Below are 23,315 nucleotides of genomic sequence, written 5' to 3'. Positions count from 1 at the left end.
CCTACTTACTTCCATATTGCTGTCTAGCGATCCTGCACTGCTGCGTCGCCCACGCTTGCCTGCCCAGGACATGCAACACCAGAGATTAGAGACTGAGACAAGACCCGGGTGAAAAACAGCTGCTTTCCCTGGATGGCTAGAGGAGTCTCTAAATGCTACTGGGGGGCTGCAGGAGAAATTAACATTGCACTGGTCTGGAACAATAGCTACTATGGCAGAAACTTAGATTTTTCAGGCCATTAGTTAAATTAAGTTTCTGTAACTGACTGTAACTTAGAAGGCATTTCTATTGTGAAACAACTGTGAGTACTGGGGTGAGGTATTTCAATTTGCACTATTCCTAAAACACGTGAAATTTAACATTTATATTTAGCAGTAAGGTCGTGATGTTGACCAGCAACAATTTTGTTTGATTCCCTGGTATCTAATTATTTATGAAGCTTTCTTTAAAGACCTGGAGCACTGATACGTACTTGTGGGGTGGTATTAGCTTAAATGTGTAATCTACTATTGGCATACTCTGAACTTCATTGCAGGGGAATGCCAGTGGCATTGGTTTCAGCATTTCAATTTTGAACCTCAGTGGATTTCATATAATCTGCTTTCATGATGTTTTAAAAGAAACTAAACTTAATTTTTGATTAATAAATAAAACTGGAATCTGTCTTGACATTATGGCTAGGTTTTGTTTGTTTAGCTGTGCAGTGCTTTATATTTAAGCTTGACGGACTTGCTTGCTTCAACACTCTCAGACTGCCCAAGTCATCTGCCTACAGCTATACATGAAATACTAGGCTGTTTGCGTAAAGAGCCAGAATACCTCAGTGCTTACATGCCAGACACAGAATCCCAGATTTTATGCCTCATTTCAAAGGAGAGAGATAACCCATGTCTGCAGTGGAATTATCTATTTTTGAAAAGATAACTTGTTGAGCGTTGCTTTGAAAAGATTCAAAATACTTCACTGTATGGGTATATAAACAATGCTAATCTTTGAAAAATACCAGGTTCTCAAAGCTGCTGTAAAATCTGTCTTTTTAGAATCATATGTTCTGTCAGCGCAGCTGTTTTCCTGAAGTGCCAAGTATCAATGAATCTCCACTTGGCACTGGCAGGCTGCTGACTTCAGAATTTCCTACCCTGACAGGTGATTTTGGAGAGGAATGTGAGAATTTCAGCATCACTGACTGTGAGCCACACATCCTCACCTGTAAAAGCCCTAAAGCCCCCTAATACCTGTTGTGTACCACACATTGTTCAGGAGAAAAACTTGGGAATGGTTTGGTAGTGGTTCCTGGGAGGTTTGCCTTTGTTTTTTGATGAGCTCTCTCAGAAACAAGTTTAGAACATCTGAAAGTTGTATGATCAGTATGATCTGAGATTATAACCTAAGACTGTTGGATCAATGACCACAACTTTGACATATTTGGCCATGGGATGCAGCGCTACAATACGACTTTCTCTTAAGAGCTACAGTTCTCTCTGGGCTCCAGCAACATTTCATCCTCTCATTATCATTGGGAGTTACTCACAATTACAACCCCTGCATTGACATTAAATTCAGGGAAAAGCGTTTGTGGTCAAAGTGTTTTGGTCATCTCCAAGGTCTGTTGGAATTTTGAGCACCTCCCTCTAGACAGACTGTCATACATCTCTGCGGCAAGTTTTAGTCTCATCAAAATCATAACTGACACCCCTAGGGTTTTGACAATCCCTTATTTTCACTTCTAGTAAGGCTTTGATCTTTTTCTGCTTGGCTAGCGGGATTAGTACTGATTAACTCAAATAACTCTTGCTTACACATACAGACAGCCATCTCTTAACTTAGCAGTGAACATTACAAGTAAGACTGACAAGTTGCTGTAAATCATTAAATATGGCCAAAAATAAAGCAAACCAGGAAAATCTAATGTATTTTGCATATTGTGGGAATGAAAGTACTTAAAATAACCATGAATACAGTATATATGGACAGAAAGAGACGTGGATTTTTGCTTAGAAGAACTTCAAGGCAAAGAAGTATGAACCAAGAACAAATGGAAAAATCCTACTTTAAGTGCCTGTAATTTCCCTCAGATACATAATATCCCTACATAGAAAACTTTATTTTCTTGAAAACAAATTGAACCCAATTCTACGTTGGCCTATAGCACAATATGAAAGACACTAACTAAATCCTCCAGAGTGTTCTGTCACTGTGTTTATAGAAGACTGTACTCTGGCTTTTGAGATGGCAAATAATCTAAAAATGTCTTTCTAAAGTTGCAGTTCAACTTGCATTTCAGGAAAAAGGTGACTGCTAGAATTGTGTGTAAGCATAACTGTACTAGTTTAATAGTTTAGTATTGTGATACAAAACAAGGTGGTGCTTGTCAAATTTGAAAATCACTTTTGCTTAATATATTCTGTCCTTTTTTTAAATTTTTAAGAATGTTATTTAGTGTGGTTTTTAATTTAAATTTTAAAATTTTTAATTTTATTTAGTTTTATTTTTAAGCTATTCTGATTCATTCAAACCACTCATTGTGTCCAGTTCTGGGCTCCCCAGTACAAAAAAGACAGTAATCTCAAAAGAGTCCAGCAGAGGGCTACAAGGATCGTAGAGGGTCTGGAACACCTCTTAAGAGGAAAGGCTGAGAGACCTGGGGCTGTTCAGGCTTGAAAAAGCAGACTCAGATGGGATCTGATCCACGTCTATAAATACCTAAGGAGTGGGAGGCAAAGGGACTCTTCTCAGCAGTGTGTGGTGATGAGAAGAAATGGTCACAAAGTGATGCATAGGAAATTCTGCACAAATGTGTGTGGGAACTTCTTCACAGTGCAGTGACGGAGCACTGGCACAGGCTGAACAGAGAGGTGGTGGAGTCTCCTTCACTGGAGACATTCAAGACCCTTCTGGATGCCTACCTGTGCAACCTGGGCTGGGAGCTGCTTTGGCAGGGGGTTGGACTCGATGATCTCTGGAGGTCCCTTCCAACCCCTACAATTCTGTGATTCATTAATGATAGATTCTTTACAAAGATTCTTTAGCTTATGCTAGTAAACTGATATTAACAAAAAATACAATTTGGCTTTGTAGGTCTTGGAAAAAAAAGTTTGCAAAAAGTTTTAAATTGGCTTTTTGATAGAGTAAATTTAGCAGCTCTTCTAACATTACACTGGCCTTCACAGGTTGTAAAACTGATATTCACAGCAGCAGCAGAATCTGCAACTACCTACAGACTACATCAATCTGCAACAAACACAGACATAATGGATACTACCAACATAACTAGCTCAAAATTATCTAAACAATATACTCCAATAATAATCTACAGAGATCACTTCTCAGAAAGAAAAGACTTTGTACATAGTTTTCATCTTGTTTCCTGTGTGAGGTAGGTATTATCTTGAGATCACAGATCAATTGTGTGAACAGTTGCTTGATTTATTTAAAAAGATTATTCTCAAAATATCGATGGAGCTCCAGAATGTGAAGAGACAGCACAGCTACATGTCACCTTACTAACCACCATCACTGGAAAAGCAAACGGTGTCTTTTCTAAAAGACATGAAAATTGTTGATACAAAGTTGGCCGTACACAGCACAATGTATCTTTACAATATATCTAGGAATAATTTGGTATTGACATAGGCAAATCACAAAAAACCTCGATTCACAAAGATCTGTTTTATTAAATTTTATTAAAAATTATTAAATTATATAGTGACCCATTACTGTTGCTATTCAATTGAAGAAAAGGAAATTGGACAACAGAAACAAGGGAAGCCACAGGGAAAAACCTTTCCCTGCTCAGCAAACTCTTCTGGTGAGGGAGGGGAAAAAATGCTAGTATCCTATGTTCTGTAAGAGGCAGCAAAATCTGCGGGGGAGGAAAAAGAAAACCTAGCAACCTTGTTTGCATCAGATGAGGAAAGAGCCAAGGGACTGCACTAGCTCATCACAGACTGAGTCAACAGATTAAGGGACTCTGTAATTGCATGAAGCCAGAGTCTTTTTAAGGGGATTACAGTCCAGAGAAGTTTTGCAATCTTTTTTTATTACAATTTACAACAAACTACTCTGAAAATAAATAAATGGAACTGTAAGTTTGTCAGGAAGAGATGAAGAAACTTTTTCCCCTGAATGTAGGAAGAAGTATTTTAAAAGTTAACGGTCAACAATATGATTTATACAGATAGAATTATTTTAATGCAGGGACTGCTTTACTGTAAATGTTTTTAAAAGTGATCTCTACTGGGTCTGGGATTGTTTTGAGACTGCTCAGGAGATTATGAGACAAACACTATTTGTATTAATAGCAACCATTATACCATCCCGCTCTTCTGCACTGATTTCAGTACACCATAACTTTTTAACCAATGCAATAAATACTATCTCCACCTTACAAATTGAGGATGAAGGGCATAAAGTTTGATTTCCACTAGTGCTCACTGCTGTAAGCCCAGTTTGAAAGAACTAAGCTCCTTCAGGAACAGAGAAACCACTCGCATTCAGACTGATGAGGCCTAAGTCATCCAAGAAACCTGAGAGGCATACAGAATCAGAAACTCAAACAGCCTAATCCATGCTCTCCTTTGGCAAACAAATCAATCTTCCCATGTACTCATGGCCACACTTTCCACATCTTCTTCTAAAGCTACTGATCAAGTAACTGCCTATTGTATAAGTGGTGAAAAGGTCATAATTCTGCTGTATTTCACAAAACTCAGCTACAACTGCATTAGAATTTTTTACTGTTTGATATTTTTATGTAAACTAATAATTCAAAACAAAATCAGTTCTTCCTCATCTATTGCTCAGGAACATTATGTAATAAACATAACTATTTCTTTTCTTTTGAGAAAGAACAAAGAAGTGCTTTTGACACTTGGAACAGTTGGTTGCTACACTCCACTTTTCAGTTCTTGGAAACAACTGTCAATCCATAGTGAACAATACTATCCACAAAATCAGGGCCTCACTCACATCATTTTCACAACTATCATCTAAGCTATCAATGCTAATGCACAGAAGAATAACCTCAGAAAGTGATTCCTGACATTTGGTTTTTGACAGAGAAATCTTGCTTTTCCTTATGGTTTACAGCTTAAGGGTCAGAATCATTCATGGTATTGACATTTATTAGACATAAGCTTATCCATTCACACAGTTTTTCATGACAGAAATTTAAAGTCTGTTTCTACAGCCACCATTCACTACTGTGACATCTGATTGAGAGTAATGGACTGTTTTTTTTGTTTGTTTGCTTTTGTTTTTTGTTTTTAATATACCCACCCAATCAAAATGCTGTTCAATCAGATTTCAATCAGATTCCCCTTTCCTTGAATTAATCTTTAACATTTTTCCCTTTGTTTTTACAATGTTCACTGGGTAGTTATCTGCCTTGTCACAAACATATGTAACCAGGCAGTTCCAACATTAATTAGATTTATTTTTGAATGTAGAAAGGACTCCTTTGGAAATTCACTTTCATCCTATGGAAAGACATACATCCAAGTAGTCCCACTTCTCACTTCTCCTTGTTGATCCTATGTTTCGTACCACAAAAAGAAGATCTGAGGCAACCTAACTCAGCAACTCATTACAGAAGCACTCTCACATGATACTATCTCTGGGACGCAGCATCTTGCTAACTAAAAGTGATGCATTTGTTACTATGTGAATCTTTCCCATATCTAAACCAAGTCAGCCTCACATGTAAGGTATTCACAGAGAAACGGTAGATGTTTCTATGACTGCAGTAAGATTACTATATCAAATAACAAAGCAAGTAACACATGTCATTTTTCAAGTCAGTTGCACTGCACAAGTCCAAACAGAAACTCTCCATAATTTTCAACTTGTTAAAATTAAGTTTAGTTGGGTTTAACAAAATCATTGATAAACCCTGCAGTCTGTGAATGATTTCTATATTTAATTATGGAAAAAAGTTATTTTCAGTAATAAGCATGCCAAATGTATGCATGCCCTGTTGAAACGTGATATTTTCATGATTATGAATACTTGTTTATTGTGTAACACCCATAACACCCACAACATGAATTTAAATTTATGGCAATGTTTGAATGACTGGGATGAAAAATTCCTACGGGATTAAAAAAAAAAACTGATCAGGATTTACATTTATGTGTAAACGTACCTACTGAACTCACATATTTAACAATATGGCAGTTCTCATTCTAGTGAAATAAAAGCAAAACAACAAAAAGTGATGATGAACGTATCCTCAAATCTGAGATATAGTAGTGGTGAAGACTTAGTGGCTTGATCTAAAATCCATTGAAGCCAATCAAACAAAAATATTCAACCTCACTTTGGATCAAGGCTCTAGGTCTTTCATATGAAGCAAATGGACATGAGTATGAAAGTCTGAATGGAGAATAAAACAACTGAAAGTGCTTACTCTCTACATACTTGTATGCTCATACATAGACCCACAAAACATTGGCTATAATACTAGTATACAGCAATTTTATTTACTGTAATGTAGCTAGAATCAATTCTTCAGTTAAAAAGAAGACAAATAGCGCCTACTTCCAAAGATATACACAGTACTGAAATGATGACTATACTGTAAACCATCACTGCCATTAAAGAACAAATCAGATTAGGCAACACAGACTATGAGCTAAAGAAAATAAAAAGTATAGTTGCTACTGTTTCCAGAAGTACTTTCTGAATACTGGGAATAGTGTTCAGATGTGACTTCTTGCAGCGAAAGGAATCACGCTTAACACTGAAACACAAGGTTACTACCTGCAGTAGCCTGTATTACCAGTATTGCTAGTTGTGCACTATATACACAAACCACAAAATAACACATAACAAGCTTTCCTCTGATTTTCTTTAGCTACTAAGTCCCACCACCACTCCTTTCCAGTCCTTAGCTATATTGCTATTAAATTTTAGAAACATCAGTGGTTTAGTGGGATATCAGCATTCTTTTCCAGAATGGTTTCTTTCATTATATTGGTAATGATATTTCACAACCACCTCTTTTACAAGAATTAGGAACTTTATGTTGAATTGCAAAATACTAAAATAGAATCAGGAACACTGCGTAACTGAATTACATAGCTCTAGACAGAATTTAGTAGGGCTTCACTCAATTTCATTCATCAATGTGGTAACACAGGTACACTTGAGCACAAAATACACAGAAAGCAATTATTACACAGAGACCAGTTTCTTTTTTCTAAGCCTACTTCATAAAGAGAAGAAGCAAAGCGGAAGAAAAAGAGAAAGGTAAACTAAGTGGGTTACTCTTAGCGCAAGTCAACCATTTTTTCTATAAAACACTTACAATTTTTCCACTGTCTTCACTCTCCTTTTAAAGTATATATAGCAATCTACAATGGTTTAAATGTTTTCAAATAATTGTGGCTCAACAGAACAAGGGTAAAAAAACAAACATAAATTAAACACAAAGTATGAAAGAGAAGCTATTAAAAAAGTTTGAAGTTTTGGTGTTATTGTAAGTTACTCAAGTTTCAGTGTTCAGTTCTTAAAGCCTAGTGTGAGCTGCGACTTATATGCATAATTCACACGTCTTTGCATGCAGTAATCAGAGCAAGGAAATAAAGGCAGTGCTTACCTGCTTCAGACAGGTCTCTAAGGGAGCTGCTCAGTGCACTTCTTTTCAGCCCTTCTCCTGTAGCATAGCTGTCATCCAGGCAAGCTCTGTTCAGTGTCCCATTCCCAGAATCTTTTTTCAGACTGGAGCACTGAGACATGCTTGGACGCACCACCCCCTTCTGTTTTTCTAGCTCAGCTGAAACAAAAGAGAACAATTTTGCAATTCATAGTTACTGTCTCTAATGAAGCACACAGTAACATCACAACTTCTGTATGTGATCAGTTATTACTCTGAATAATAGCTAGGCGTTCATTTTGGCAGATGATGATAAATACAAGAGAGGAACTTCAGCTCCATACCGACAGCTTTAAAGCACAACGTACAAGATGAAAAGCTACTGCTCTGTTGGAAAAAACGAAGATAAAATTCTATGATTAGACTGTCACATGAAATCCAGCAAATTATATGGATTTGTAATAAGCTACATAATCAGAATACAGGACAATAAATGTAGAAGTGACGAAAAAACAGAATCACAGAATAGTTTGAATTGGAAGGGACCTTAAAGATTACCTAGTTTCAACTCCCTTCTCCCTTTAAATATTGAAAAGCCACATGGTCTCCCCAGAGCCTTCTCTTCTCCAGGCTGAGCAACCCCAACTCTCTTCATAGGAGAGGTGCTCCAAGCCTCTGAGCATCCTTGAGGCCTCTTCTGGACCTGCTCCAAGAGGTCCATGTCCTTCTTATGCTGGAGGGAAGGAAGCACTGCAGGTGGTGTCTGACAAAAGCACAGCAGAAGTGGGAAGTTACTCCCTCGCCCTGCTGGCCATGCTACTTTTGATGCAGCCTAGGATATAGTTGGTGTTCTCGGCTGCAAGCACACACTGTTGACCCACGTTGAGTTTTTACATCAATATCCCCAAGTCCTTCTCTTCAGGACTGCTCTCCAACTGTTTTCTACCCAGTCTGTATTTGTGCAGGACCTTGCACTTGGTCCTGAGATTAACACGGGCCAAACTCTACAGCTTCTCAAGGTCTCTCTGAATGGTACCTTTTCCCTCCAGCATGTCAGAAAGTTCAATGAAAATTATCTGAAGGGCTGTCATAAAAAATATCCGTCATGTAAATTACTCATTAAATTCTTACTGTAATTTAGACTACAAATTATAAATCTGTTGCTATTAACAGTTTGTCCAGGCTAACTTTCCACTGCATTTATACTGTACTAACTAACTAAATGAACTCAGGATGAAGTTTAAGTAATGACTTAGTTTTTTTTTTCTTCTTTCAGGAATAAAATCCATGGGAAAAAAGCTATATTATTTTGAACTTGTAAAGAGTTCTAATGGGCTATACAGACATTAAAGACTTCCTTACTATGATTATAGTTTGAAAATGCTCCACTATATGTACCTTTGTACTTACACTCTATTCTGTGCTTTTCCATTTCTTGGACCTCTGCAATTGACTCCCTCAAATCATCTGTAAACTTTTTCCTGTCCTGAGGATTTGGTGCATTGAAATTTATTAGTACTTTGATATCTGCTCCTGGAACAGCTGACGTGAGCCGTATGCCGTTCGGATAATCTAGAAGAAAGAATGAAAAAAAATGTGAATACTGAAGTTTCAATCATTTCTCTAAATTAACATAGGGGACGAAATCAGGGAAGTAAAAGTTAAGGGGCACAGAAAAACAAAAACCTCTAAAATATTACGGAACTGCTTAACTGCTGTGATACAGAATAAACATTGAAAGACAATTTTTATGCAGTTGTTATCCTTAAGGTATCATGTACAACGTAAAAGAAAAATCCCAAAGAATAATGTAGGGGGATTGATAATTTTTGCTTCATGGAATAGATCCCATTATCTGCCTTAATCAATTTAAGTTTTGCTGTGTAAAGACTACTCGAATATTTCTGAAGTACTAGAAACTGCCTCATACTTTTAACATTTTCAAGAATACAGACACACACTAGTATGTACAGCTTTCAATATTTCCTAGTAGGCTTGCATCCTAGACTCCCTACTTGGCTGAATTTTTTTTTTTAATTTTAAATGACATGTGGAATTACATAATGAGAAAGTAAAACAGTCCATATTATGGGCAGAACTTTTAGTGAACTCTCTTTGTCTCTTCAGCTGTATGACATTACACATTTTAACAGCTACTCAAAAATATTTTTTAGTTGAGATAAAGGGTTAATTTACAGAAACACATTACATAATGAAGATATGTTCAGTTATGGAAAACAGAATCAGCCTTTTTTTGATTCAGAGATCTGTAGAGACAGGATGTCAGAAAAATTCAAAATGTGCATCCCAATTCACAGTGTTTCCTTCAACTCAGTGCTTGAATATGTATTCAATCTGAAGTCCAGGTGACTCCATGTAGTAAAAAAATCACTCACTCAAGAACCAGGAGATGATGTAAGGTAGTGTCTTCCCTCAAAGCCATTAGGTTTCAACAATATATAGACTTAAAATATTGAGTAGCAAATGCAAATACTAATCCATTCTCATACTGTTCTCTCAGGTGAAAAAAAAGATGCCAAATATCCCAAGATTCAAGGGACACGTAGAGAAAGAAGTGGGGAAGAATTCAGTGCTTCTGTCAGGATCTGATATTGGCATTTTGCACAACAGTAATATAAAGCTGATCTGCTTCTAAACATATGACAATACCATCTATCTTTGACCAAATAAGACAACTGCCTTGAGTTTTCTGCAGCTGCTGTCACTCAGAATGCAGTCAAGTGGCCAAAAGCACAGTGGAGTTTGATGCTAAGTAAGATTACAGAAGTGGATCATGTTATAACACCACGTATTGTTTTTAACCCTGAAACTGGATATCCAGAAAATAGCTCTATAAAGTTCACCAGTTGAAAAAAAAACAAGTTTATGAAACTGAATGAAACTTATTAAGCCCAAACAAAGTCACATGAGCTACCTTCATAAAAGAATAAATAAACTGCAAACAATGTATTATACAAAGGACTTTATTACCAAATGGGACCTCCCCACAACACACTAATTAAGCACCAGGAAGCACTAACATAAGTATTTATGGGTTTCAGATACACTCTCTCTAAAAAGATTTACTTGTCCTGAGTATTTTCAGTGTTTTTGACTGAAAATGTAAAACACGTTCCCTGTGGTCTATTTATTCCCTAGTGATAAACGATGTAATTTCTCTTTCTGGAGCTCATTCAACCATCAACATAGCCAATTTCTATTATTAACCATTCTGTACCACCTCCCTAGTAGCCAAACCAGTATTTTCATTGCTTCTCCTTTAATTACAGTACATTTTATTCACTTGAAATATTTTGATTCTGACAGCTGCTACAGTGGTTTAATGAATGGCATAATGTCTCTGGCCTAAAGCTTGATTAGGAGAGGGAAAACCAAATTAAACAATTTTACAAATCAGACAAGAACAATACTTCTCTTTCCCAAGAGACTACATTCTACCCAATAGACACCAATATTAGAAGTACAGTCAGTTCATTTATTCATCATCTTCTAGAATGTCTTACCTGAGAAACTCAAATATGTCTACTGAAGTGTCTCAGTGAAATGCCTACAGTTTGCTGGGAGAATTAAACCCTTTTCTCCAGGTCACGCTATAATTTTTAAGTTTACTTGAATGAAGCGCTCCGACTTAGCATGCTATGGATTGTTTTTTCTTTTCTTTTTAAACTGATATCAGATAGTTTTCTACTTACAGTAGAACCCAGTATAGAAATATTTGCTGTTCCTCTCTAAAAATTAATTTTATGTTATATAAAATGCTCACAAAAGAAAGAATGTACACGTTGGCATAAAAATAATCCACAGGCTACATCACTGCTATGAGATTTTTCATTCAAAATCTCTTGATGCTCTGACTCGGAAAAACCATTAACTTCTTTTGACTGAGATGAGCATTGGAGCACATTTTCAAGGACAAATGAATACTAAGAGCTTTTCACAAGAGAAAAGCATAGGAACTACTGAATGTCACACTGAAATATATCCAATTTATCATGAAAGTTGAGGTTTGGTCAAATAGTCTGTCTCCCTATGAACCATGCAAAGAACTGTGCTCAGCCACACTATTAGTGGTACTGCTTCTGGGCTTAAAATCTGCAGGAGCATGCGCAAAACACTAGCTTTTTTTGGGGGGTTGCTGACTGCTAAGGATGAGAAAGCATTAGGGAATACTGGACTGATGCAGGCAACAGCTGACATAGACAAAAGATGGCAGAAAAGACAAACTTTAATCCAGAATCTCTGCCTAATTCTGTCTGGATTTATATTTGAGTACATATTAGGCACAAAGGTAGGACCAAACCAGGATATTTTATATTACCAAAAACACTGTAATAGTCATTATTATCATATACTGAGTTCCAACTAATTGTACTATACCATTGATTCAGAAACATTTGCAATGTATTTGCTTCTTTACAACCATTCATGAAACACATTTGGTTAGATCAGGCTTCTGACATCTAACAGTCTAACAGTAGTCTGTATGCTGACACCACATTGTAACCTTCAGGGCTAAACTCAATTCATGGGAATTTTATTCCTAAATTTAGAATCAAGTCCTGTCTATCCTTTTGTTTCATACAATTTTTATTTTTATTCTTTCTTTTAATAAATAAAATGATCATCTGAAAAGAGAGAAAGGACTTACACTGGTTCTCAAAAAGAAGAACTTGCATGCCATAGAGGGAAAAGGACTGTCGAAAGCTGTAAGTAACAGAGTTCTTCTTCTTTTGAAATATCTTGGTTACCTAAAAGTTATCAAATAAATAAAGTGAAATATCCCTTTTATCATGTATTTATAATCTGCCAGCAAATACTAACTTGCTATTTCTTTTTTCTTTTTTTTGTAATTCAACTTATGTATTTAATCTGCTGCTACCCAAGAAACAAAAAAGTAGCTTTGAAGTACTGCTATCTCTCAGCCAGAAGGTTCAATATTTTATCCAGTTGCAAAGCCTCTGTCTTCTATTCTCCAGGACTCTAATTTTCTACATTCAAAATGCCTGCAAACTTATTTTGCACTGTACATGCTAGCAAAAACACATTTTTTTTAAATCATCCTTTTCAAAAAATTACATGCTACCACACTTTCCTTCATAGTTTCTTCTTAGTTTGACTACAGATAGCCCACTGGCATAGACTTCTCAACCCAAGTTTAATTCTTAGCCCTTCCTCATACCTGCTGTGTGATCTTACAAGCCTGTTGCACTTTCTTACACCATCAAATACTGTCTCAACACCATCTCATCCAATGAAGCCATTTCCCCCCCATGCTCAGCACAGCACCTATCTCAATAAAAGCTCCAAGTTATGTGGAAACCTTTACTTTTTGCTACACAAATAACGCAACATTACTCACATCAGTTCTCCTAAGCAGTGTATGGAATCACTCTCTATTAACAAGATATTTATTTTTAATAGTTCTTCCTAATTTTAGCTTTTTCTGTAGCATTTTACTTGAACTAACAAATTTCTCACAGAAAGTTTTGATAAAACTAGAGGAATCTAAGTAATAAAAATCAACAAGAAGTTGGCATCCAGAAGATGACAGCATTTTATCAGTTTACATCCAATTCACATTTACATATCCTATTCCTATTTCAGTAAATAAACATGCTTGGCTCATACAGTGCCCATGAAAGCCACAGTAATATATAATTTTGCTTTTCTCCAAGTAACAGGAATTTATTATTTATTGAAGGGAGATGCTTTTTAGATAAATATAAGCTATAGGTTATTTTTGTTCATTATAATAAGAGCTATTGTACTGAAGTACTTTCTTATACTCAAGTGCAGTAATCAATAAAAAGTTTACATTTAAAAATAATTTCTATATAATTAAGAAAATTAAGAAAATTTAAATATGAATCATCCTGAGATTGCTAGAGTTCAGAGTACCAGGTAATAGATGTTTATTTCTAGGAATGTGCATGCGCTTATTGCCACTGACTTCATGGAGACAGGCATTTCTGACACACACGTTTTTTTAACCCCATAGGTAGCTAAAGCATACATTACAAAGGGAGAAAAAAGTAATCCATGCCCCCAGAGTTCTTCAGAAAAAAAATCTGTTTTATAAGCAATAGGTAAAAATGCCTGGTGATAGTTCAGTAAAGGTCTCCCACATAACAGCCCTTACTCCTACACAGTAGCATGATGAGAACAACAGGCAAAAGTTCACTTGTTTCAGTGCAAGCGCACAAACAGAATAAGTCTTGTAATACAGTCAGGTTTAATGCTGAGTAAAAAGGAAGAACATCAGTGCTCTCTGAATCTTTGCATCAGCAAAGGTAATCTTACAAAAGAAAATGAAACAAGACCCCCTGAAACTGAAAATACATACCACAAGAAGGTCATTAAATAAAAATATTTCTCGCTGGTGCAACCCAAGCTTTTGAGGTTTATTTGGATCAGGAACTTCAAAGAGTCTACAGTAGCAAACAAGCCTTCGGTGGGGTAGGGAGAGGACCTAGGTAGTACAAAAGTTCACGGTTACCATAACAATATTTAGGTGAAAAAGAGGGCCTTTCATACCTGGGGTCTTTTTTGTATAATTCAAATTACTTTTACTTCTAAGCTCATTATACTTTTCCAGTAAAATAAGAACAATAACAACAAAAAGATTTATATGCTACAAACTACACAACATTCAAACTTCAGCAACATTCTTATATCAGTTCTATCAGCCTGCATCCTGCATTTGGATGCCAATGGAAGGCTCATTATGGATACAGCTTTACTTTGTGAAACAATAAAACCCTTATGGAACTCAAGACTATGCTCATAGCAAATTATATTTGCTTTCCTGAGTATTTTTACATGTCTATATGTAAAACAACTTTAGCTTTTCTGAGATGACAAATTCAGTAATGCTGTAGATTAATTTTTGTCAGCCAGTGAGTTAAGTCAGGTTTTTAATTACCCAATGCCATGGAAAAGGTGACATTAAGATAGTAAATGAATTTTCAGGATGGCTTACTCTCTCATGACAGCAACAAAACTAAGAATTATGTTCCATTTTTTATTAGAATTGTCTGCTGAGCCTAGCTCCAAAGTTGTATTTTTCAGTCTAGTGAGCCTTTGCTTCTTTCAAATGCAAACTATTACGCTTTGTTAACAATATTAAAAGTAACCCTCACAAAGCTTACATCTTTCAGTTGGTTTTTACAATTCAGGGATACTGTTAGACATGCAACCATGAAACAATGACAGGTACTTCACTTTGGAAAGGAAAGCTCTCTGAGTGCTTTTAATTACTTACAAGGGAAAAAAAAAAGTAAGAAAAAGATGGAAAACAAATGAAATTTTGAAGTAACTTTCCTGGATTGTTCTGAGTGAAGATGTTAATACACAGCGTATTATATTGATAAATCATAATTGATTAACATTAGGATAAGTTTGGACGAGGTTATTAGATTTCAGAATGCTATATTCACTCCCTATTTTTTTTCTCTTTGTATGTCTGTTCTTTTAATTTAAAACTATTATCAATACTGCTATCATGCTATGAAAGTAAATTAAATACTATGTTAGAAGAAGGGTTTCAGGAATACCAATTTATGTATTTATTGTTTTACAGATGTTACTGAACATATCTATCTGGGATCTAAAATGAGCATCTTCTATGTCAATCTACTTTTCAAAAAAGAATAGTCAACAAATTGCAATATCTTTCTAGAGCATCATTCAGTACCAAAGTGGACAAGAAATAATAAACCAGTAATACACACACTGGAAACCAGGCAGAAAGGTGAGATACAGCCGCAAATTTGCTTGCTTGTTTACTTATTCCTTACTGCCTATCTAATACCTACAGCGATAACGGCATTTGAAATACATGACATGAGTACAATTTATGCTCCAGGCAGTGAATTAAAGTGTAGCTGGTAAACATATTTTTAAGGAAATCTTCCTGCTTTCCAGAGTTATTACAACAACAGGAAAAAATTTGCTTGACAGAAGTCTAATTATTACATTTTAGCATTTTCAAAAGAGTGCATCAGCACCACTTAAAACTACAAACTTTGAATGAGTACAAGAAAAATACCTACACAACCAAGTCCATGATGCAGAGATCCAATCTACAGTAGAAAGACATATACAAGTTCATTAAACTTCAGAGAAACACAGTACTGTATAGCAAGTAAATACGTCACGGTCTTACTATGACTAAATGCCTATAAAGTAAAAACAAACAATTCTATCAATAAAGACTATTGGCTATTTCCTGCATTTTCTTTCACGCAGTTAAAAAGAATCTCAGTAGGAGATCCTTGTTCCTAGGACTTCATTGTAGCATTGTTTTTCCACTCAACAAAGCACAAGGCATCTTAGGATACTCAAAACTAGCATTAGAATTCCTTGGACCTGATTTCCAGATAAGTTCTCAGACCAAATTACATGATCTCTTCTTACAAATATCAGCTCACTGAGCTAGTTGCAAAGCACAGAAAGATGTGCATATGAATAGAAGTACTCTGCTACCTTTGTAAATTCTGGAGTCATAACTCATAGCATAACAGTTGAAATATGATTCTACTTAACATCACATTTCTTTGAGAGAAAATGTTGGAAAAACATCTTAAATTGAGTTTAAGATTCGGAATATCATCATTCACAAGTATCAGACTACTACAACAGATTTGTCTGCACTGGCCAAAACTAAAAACAATCTTATAATAATTTATTATTTTGACAGTTTCAACCTTTTGCTTTTTAATAACTGATTTATACAAAATAACACATTGTCCTATGCTATACATTGCCCTATATCTCCTTATTACATAGTACTTTACATTCAGGGCAAAGAAGACTTACAGGTTTCTTTCCCACTATGAGTTTTTCAACCTTCTGGACTTGGGACACATGATCCTCATTTGTCTTCAATTCCCGCTTGCGGATTCGCTCATAAATCCCTATCAGCATTTCCCGTGGGATATCTTCACCATCATCCACACCTACAGAATCCAACAGTTATATGATCAGTTGTTTTTGATTTGTAGCTGATGATACTTTGTCAGCTAACATCTCCTGTGCTGTTCTGGGGCTGAAGTGGACTAAGGTATGTTATAGACTAATGAAGCACTGAATTTTGCCCAAATGCTTGCTATCCCCATGCAACAAGGCACTGATTGAAATCAAACTCTTAGGTTTTTTTTTTTATTTTTAAAGCATTAATCTAAAGCTAATCCCTAAAAAGGCTAATTTCCAATGTAAATTATTTTTTTTCTCTCCTTACGTTTTTCCTGCTTTCCTATTAAAGCTCTAATGAATTAAGTAACTCTTTAGACATTAAAATGTCCATCTACCTCAGAACAGTATAGCCTCTGCCACAATATTACTCAACAATGCTCACATAATCATTTCTACAGACAAGCTTATGAATAATCAGTAAAATTAATGTAACCAGTATTTCCTGTATGATTTCAAAATCAATTAATTTAGTCCAGAATAACACATCAACAGAACGGCCTACTTACAACATCGCTGTTTAGCACTGTGTTATTGTCATCAGCATACAAGCATCCCAATTTGACCCAAGCCTGGAACTTGAAAGCCTGATCATGCGTTTTTAACAGCAGTGGAAGGAGTCTGATTTCAGTGACTGAAAGCTAGCTCTTCTGGGACAAGGATGGGAATATTTATTTTTCACACAGGTTTTAAAACAATGATCTATTACCTCCCACTCAAAAAGCAACATATAGCATTTTGTCATCAGGTGAAACATTTTTTGCCACAAAAAATATTGTGACAAAATATGGGGTTTTTTAGTTGTTTTTTTTTTTTTATGAGGAACAGCACCCTTTGAGATCATGGTATTTAAAGCCATGAGTAAGGAATTAAGCTACAGAAATGCCTACTATAAGGAATTGCTGACATCCAGACTAGAGCTGAGAGAACATACTGTATTTAATGCAACAAATATGACTGTAGTATCACCCTATCAGATGAATATCAGGTCTATCTTAAAACTTTGTGAACTTACATTAAAATCTCATTGCTAACTTAAATTGTGCTAAGCTAGTGCACTTGCTAAGAATAGATCGTTCATTGCTATCTTACATAGATCTAAGGGAATAACATTACCAAACACAACTTTATTTTCAAGATCTGAAATACCAGAAGATTGCAAGTATTTTATTTTCACTAGCATTAAAATGATACTGGATGTGTAGTGTGCACTCCTGAACACCATCTGTCATGTACACGGGAGACACCAATATATCTTTTCATATACAGACACTTGGCTTTGCCTTTCTGTCATTCAGCACACTTCTGGGCATCACGAAGAGAACGGCTGCTAAACAATGCATCAACACTTAGTGCACACAATTGCTGGCCTCTTTTTATACAATGCTGCTGCACTCATTGTTGCTAGAAGAAGAGACTGTGCACTATGTTGTGCTTATTGAGTGCTTAAAAGCAGAGGGAGGAGGAAGGCAGTGTTACAATGACTGGAAATGCATTTCTTCTGGCCTGTGCACACACACACACAGCAATAGAACTATAATAAAAGCTTCTTTTTCCCTATGGACACAAACTACCTTTAAAAAAAAAAAAAAAAGAATAGGAGGGTTTCAGCCTTGTTTTATTTCTCCAACATCTGAGTTGCAATAAAGTACCGAAATAAAGTAAATGTTGTCTGATCCATCCTTCCATGTATGCCCAGAAACAGCAGGAGGTATCCAATCCTCATGCATGATCTACCTTAACTGTATAGTGACAACTTCTTTTTAGACAAAGCTGAGCTGATACTTACAAAAATCTGTTCTTTTTTTCACCGGAAAGTAAGGTAGAAAGAGCTGAGATACAGACATGAAATAAAAACTGTTTGGCAATGTAATTACAGACTTAGGCATGCCATAGGCTGACAAGTAGAAAACATACTAGTGAAGATGCTTACAAAATTTATATACTATTTACTGTGTACCTTTCAGGAAGGTTTGGAAGTTGTGATTGAGAACAGAAACTAAATGTATATATCAGTAACCATGCACACACACATTCTTGTCAGTGTCTTTATTGCAACAGAATTTGTTCACCTTCATTCCTGTGCACAGAAGTCGCTATGTTTATGAACTGTCCTTGGACTTTGTGAAGGGTTTAAGTTTGGCAAATGCATTTAAAAATCTGAGGAACTGGACAGTCCTAAATAGAAGGTAATAGTCACTTTTTGACTACGCTGAAAGAACTGAGAATAAAAGGGCCTGCCAATACATCTCCTCAAGAAAGACAAGATAAATATGACAAAATACTGTATGTTTAATTCTATTTTCAGTATTGTAAGAATATCTACAGCCTCTACAAGTGATGGTAACTTTTTTAAAGTCAGGGGTATCAGAAACAAGCCTCCTGAATTTCACTTTTTCCCAGAAGATACGCGGTATCCTTTCAATGACAGTTAAAGGGAAAAACGCAGTGACCACTGCGGTTGGAGTTTGCTTACCCCTTAAGTTCTTGACAAAATCTTCCAGCTTCATTTTGCGTTCCGGTTTCACATTGGGGCTGTACATATCTGTGTTCAACAGTATAATAGCAAAAGCTAGAATAAAGATGGTATCAGGATTCCTAAATTGTCTTACAACTCCTGGATTGCAGATGCAGTAACGTTGGCTATAAAAAAGGAAAGAGGGGAAAGCTCTCAGTGCTGTGAATTAATATTATAATTTCACCACATAAACCAACTGCTATGCTCCAGAGGCTGTGCAATTATTCACGTTTTACACATTCATTTTGTTTGCCATCCACATATTTTTATAAGCCTATCTAAGAATAATGGAAAGCTTTTGCCTTTTACTGCCTTTTTAACTTCTCTTCTCAGTACAGACCCTGAGCTTCAGTAAGTTCAACTTTTTCTTTTTTTTTTTCCAGTAACACTGATTGACTCCAGTTAAGAACACAGCACTGATTTTAGTTTACTGCTGATTTACATCTCCTGCCCTCTATTAATAAATTAATGCTCTTTACTCTGCTACTGTTAGAATGTTTAATGAAAGGTTAAGAGCATATATATTCCAGAAGTAAATGGCCATACAATTTTGCTCATATAAAATACAAATATTTTATGGAAATACATTGATAGAGATATTCAAAAATACCTTAAGTTTCTTAAGCCTTCCACATCAGTGCAAATAAGTTACATGAACAGCAATAGCAAATAAAACTTTATTTTCATACTTATTCTGACCACCTCAAACAACACGTAGTATTTGAGACTGCATTTGGCTCACAAGGACAGCGCAAATAAGCAGGAAAATAACTCAGACAGAGTCAATTTCCCCAGTTCTCCAGTCTGACAACTAGACAATAGCAAGTTCCTTGTGACTGAATAATTTATTTCAGCATCATACCTAAAGGCTTCAATGAGCCGTTCTACCTTCTGGGCTTCTCCTTGAACACGAATATGGGCCTGAAATTTCCTGAGTGCTTCATCCAGTTCCATTGTTGAGAAGTCCATCTCATCGACAACACAGCTAGGATAAAAAACATACTGCCATTGGGTCTTTTCATTTCTAACAGTAGAGTATCAAAGGTTTTGAGACCAAAAGCTTTTTCAAATTTCACGGAGTTTTTTGAAACCCTCAGCAACAACTGCAATAACTGTAGGTGAACTGCGAAGGAAGGACTGCAAAGAACAGATCAGTGAGAAAGTGTATAGTAAGGAGGACCTTATTTATTTGTGGGTTCTGTTTTTTTTTTTTTTTTCCATTAAGCAGCATTGCTTCTAGAATGAAGAATGTCTGAGCAATCAAAGGAACAAGTCATTGTCAGGAATAATTAATGGGTTTATGCTTCCAGGCCAATTAACTATTATTAGCCAATGTCTTTAATAAAGAGTTTATATTTCTTGAAATATAAATTTTGCAGCAAGCACAATCATCTGTACAGCATGGTTATGACTAGGAATGTACTTATACACTGAGAAAAAAAATAATCTTGTCTTAATACGCTTCTACTACAACTGTACTTCTCCTCTCCCCATCATTTGCCACGTCTTGCAGGTAACACTGATGGAAAAATAATTCCCTCTTTGCTCTGAAAACACAGAGCTGACAAATAATGAAAATGAACCAGTTAAAAAAAATCAACAACGTGAACTCAGTCATTCCAACACTTTGTTTAAAGACTGCTTTAAAATCACAAGCTTATGATTTGGCTGAACTTTGCTTTTAATTTTTAAATAACCAGATATGAATCACTGCAAGTAACAGCACTGTAGCGCAGACACAAAAGCAAGCACAATCTGGTTTTAAGAGCCTTTTCTTAAATGTATAACTAGACAATGACAAATTAGAGTAGCTCGCACTGTTTTTCTAAGAGTATTGTAGCTACTATAGATTAATACTAAAGCAATTCACTTCATCTTGTGTATTCTTTCTTTTATGCTGAAGAGCAGGGAAACAAAATAAACATGGTACTTCTCAAACCCTTTGCAATACACACCTAAAAACCTATTATCAATTCTGCAATAACGTTCACCAGCTTCCCACCTACTGCAAGTTCTCTACCACCTTAAAAAGCTCTTTTCACCATCAAAGATGGATGGCACATGTTCAGGCAAGCTGGAGCTGGACTGCAGTAATTAGAACAGTTAAGGACCTCCAGAAACATTCTGGCCAACAGCATAACAGGGAGGGGATGAACTGCAGAGACAGCAGGTACACCTCCATGGTCAACATTCTTAACTGGAATCAGTTAAGATTCTGCAAATGTTTCAAAAGAGCAAACAGAACTTTCCTAGTGCCTGTGTAAAGACCAAAAAAAGGGGAGGGGGAGCAAACTTGGTTAGATCCACAGCAAATGAAATAGCAAAATAATAAGACTAAGCACACTTGTTAAATTTGTTACGTTTTTGTTAACAATGATTAACAAAATGATAACCTTTGATAACAAAATAATAATAATGAAGAAAACATGATCAAATGGACTTTAGACACTGCAGAAGATGTTGGCTATGTAGGTATGCCAGGTAAGAATGTGTGTTTTAAATGAACATTATCTCTTCAAATAACTTTATTTTTTTATTTTTTCTCTGCACTGTATGTAGAGATTAGAAATTTACGACCAAAATGCTCAAGCTTAGTTTTCTGGTTCAGGTTGGTTTTTTTTTTGTTTGTTTGTTTTTTGTTTTTAACAATACAAACAGATTTTGTTTATGCAATCTTTTGAAAAAGAACAGTTTGCACAGAACTTGTCAACATATGCCTGTACAAACTAAAATCCCAGTTTATCTAACACTTGAACCATTTGGCTGTAATAATTATTTTAACTGTTACTGATGAAGCCTGATGTAGCATGCAGTATTGCTTTGTTTTATTCTATAAACTATTTAGAGAGAATGAGTAAGGAAAAGGACTTAGAAAAAGCATATTCTTACACCAGTGAAATTAAGCAGAAATTTGGAGTAATGTAGGTAACTACAGAAAATATAAATCCTTGTAAATATCTTTCTGAATCTATAAAAGCAACAGTAACTTAGCTGTAGAGAGAAGAAATCAATATCTGTTTATGTGCACATTTTCATTTTTGATCCTTAGAGTCTGGTTTCCTCCTCCCGGAGAGCAATATCTAGAGAGATATGCAAACATGCAGCACAAAACTACCTCTACCCTGATGAAACATCTTACTTATAGACTAAAATATGCTCAAGTCCTCCCTAGATGCAATACTCACTCTAATACATCTCGGTTGAACTGTTTCTGTCGATTTCCCAAAAATTCTCCAATCATTTGTCTGCTGAGACCTTTTCTTTGCAGGAGAAAGTGAGCAACACCAACTGGAGTGTCGGGCACGAAACCTCGCTCAATTAGGTACTGAACTCCTTTTTCAGGTTTTCTGAGGAGAAATGAGAGGGCAAAAAAAATTATTCTTTTTCCATTGAAGGCATATGACTGAAACGTTGTACCAGTTTTGCTACCACTTTTGACTTACATATTACTACTATGGGCTCATATCATTTCAGGGTAAATGTAATCATGCCACAGAATACACGGTTTGTTGCTGATAGCTTACTAGCTTGGAAACAGACCTTTGCATGCTTTTACACATTTCCTGTTCCATACCCTTATCCAAAGAGAAGCTTTATACATTAGCTTCAGGCATTAAAGTCATGGAACTTGTCAAAGCAAAAGATAAGCCCCAAAAACCCAGAAAGAAACAGAATAACACCACTGACACCCTGAAACCTCTGCTCTCAAACGTTTAGCTAATCAAACAAAAACATCTGAAGAAGTGTAACTCGTGACCTAAGAAAACAAAAGTCATACAAAAAAGAATCATTTAAGAAAGTGGAGCTCCCATCTAATTTTCTCTTTTTCTTCCTTGTCCTTTACCTTACCAAAACTCTTTCCTTAGATTTACCTCACTCAGACAAGCACCATCACAATTTTTGGAGTATCTTACATCTCTTTCTACCTCACTTCCAGGTTTAGCCGCAATCATTTTCAGATCTCAAAGTATTTTACTCATTAAAATAAAGTTAAGAGGAGTTTGTTGGGGAGGAGTTGGGAATAGATTTTTGGCAGTACAATATAATGCTTATGAAGGGAAATGCTGCTTATAGTTTAAAGTGATATAAGAATAAAATGCCCCTCAGATTTATGAAGTTAGTGTCACTTAGAAAAGATGGCTTTGTATTATCCAGACATTCAAAACGGTATCTTTCAAACTACAGAAAATAATTAAAAACAAACAAACAAA

General features: G+C 35.8%; 1 protein-coding gene across 8 annotated transcripts in view; it reads right to left on the bottom strand.

Annotated features, from left to right (window-relative positions):
• Positions 1 to 23,315, bottom strand: part of IQSEC1 (IQ motif and Sec7 domain ArfGEF 1) — a 291,545-nt gene that overhangs the window by 4,445 nt on the left and 263,785 nt on the right. For 4 of the 8 annotated variants that reach the window (XM_065749636.1, XM_065749638.1, XM_065749644.1 and 1 more), the window contains 10 exons: positions 22,290 to 22,451; positions 19,967 to 20,089; positions 19,063 to 19,229; positions 16,434 to 16,573; positions 15,668 to 15,697; positions 13,960 to 14,085; positions 12,265 to 12,364; positions 8,994 to 9,167; positions 7,599 to 7,775; positions 10 to 59 (listed from right to left, as the gene is read on the bottom strand). In XM_065749636.1, the coding sequence (XP_065605708.1) occupies positions 10 to 59; positions 7,599 to 7,775; positions 8,994 to 9,167; positions 12,265 to 12,364; positions 13,960 to 14,085; positions 15,668 to 15,697; positions 16,434 to 16,573; positions 19,063 to 19,229; positions 19,967 to 20,089; positions 22,290 to 22,451 (1,249 nt within the window). The remainder of the gene's footprint in view (positions 1 to 9; positions 60 to 7,598; positions 7,776 to 8,993; positions 9,168 to 12,264; positions 12,365 to 13,959; positions 14,086 to 15,667; positions 15,698 to 16,433; positions 16,574 to 19,062; positions 19,230 to 19,966; positions 20,090 to 22,289; positions 22,452 to 23,315) is intronic. The other 4 variants (XM_065749637.1, XM_065749639.1, XM_065749642.1 and 1 more) reach the window with 2 other exon arrangements.

The sequence above is a fragment of the Cyrtonyx montezumae genome, unplaced genomic scaffold, assembly GCF_038088225.1.
Source record: "Cyrtonyx montezumae isolate F1298 unplaced genomic scaffold, pur_monq_1.0 scaffold_6, whole genome shotgun sequence".
In the NCBI taxonomy this organism is placed as follows: domain Eukaryota; kingdom Metazoa; phylum Chordata; class Aves; order Galliformes; family Odontophoridae; genus Cyrtonyx; species Cyrtonyx montezumae.
The sequence above is the reverse complement of the archived record's forward strand: the minus strand, read 5'-3'. Positions and strand labels throughout refer to the sequence as shown.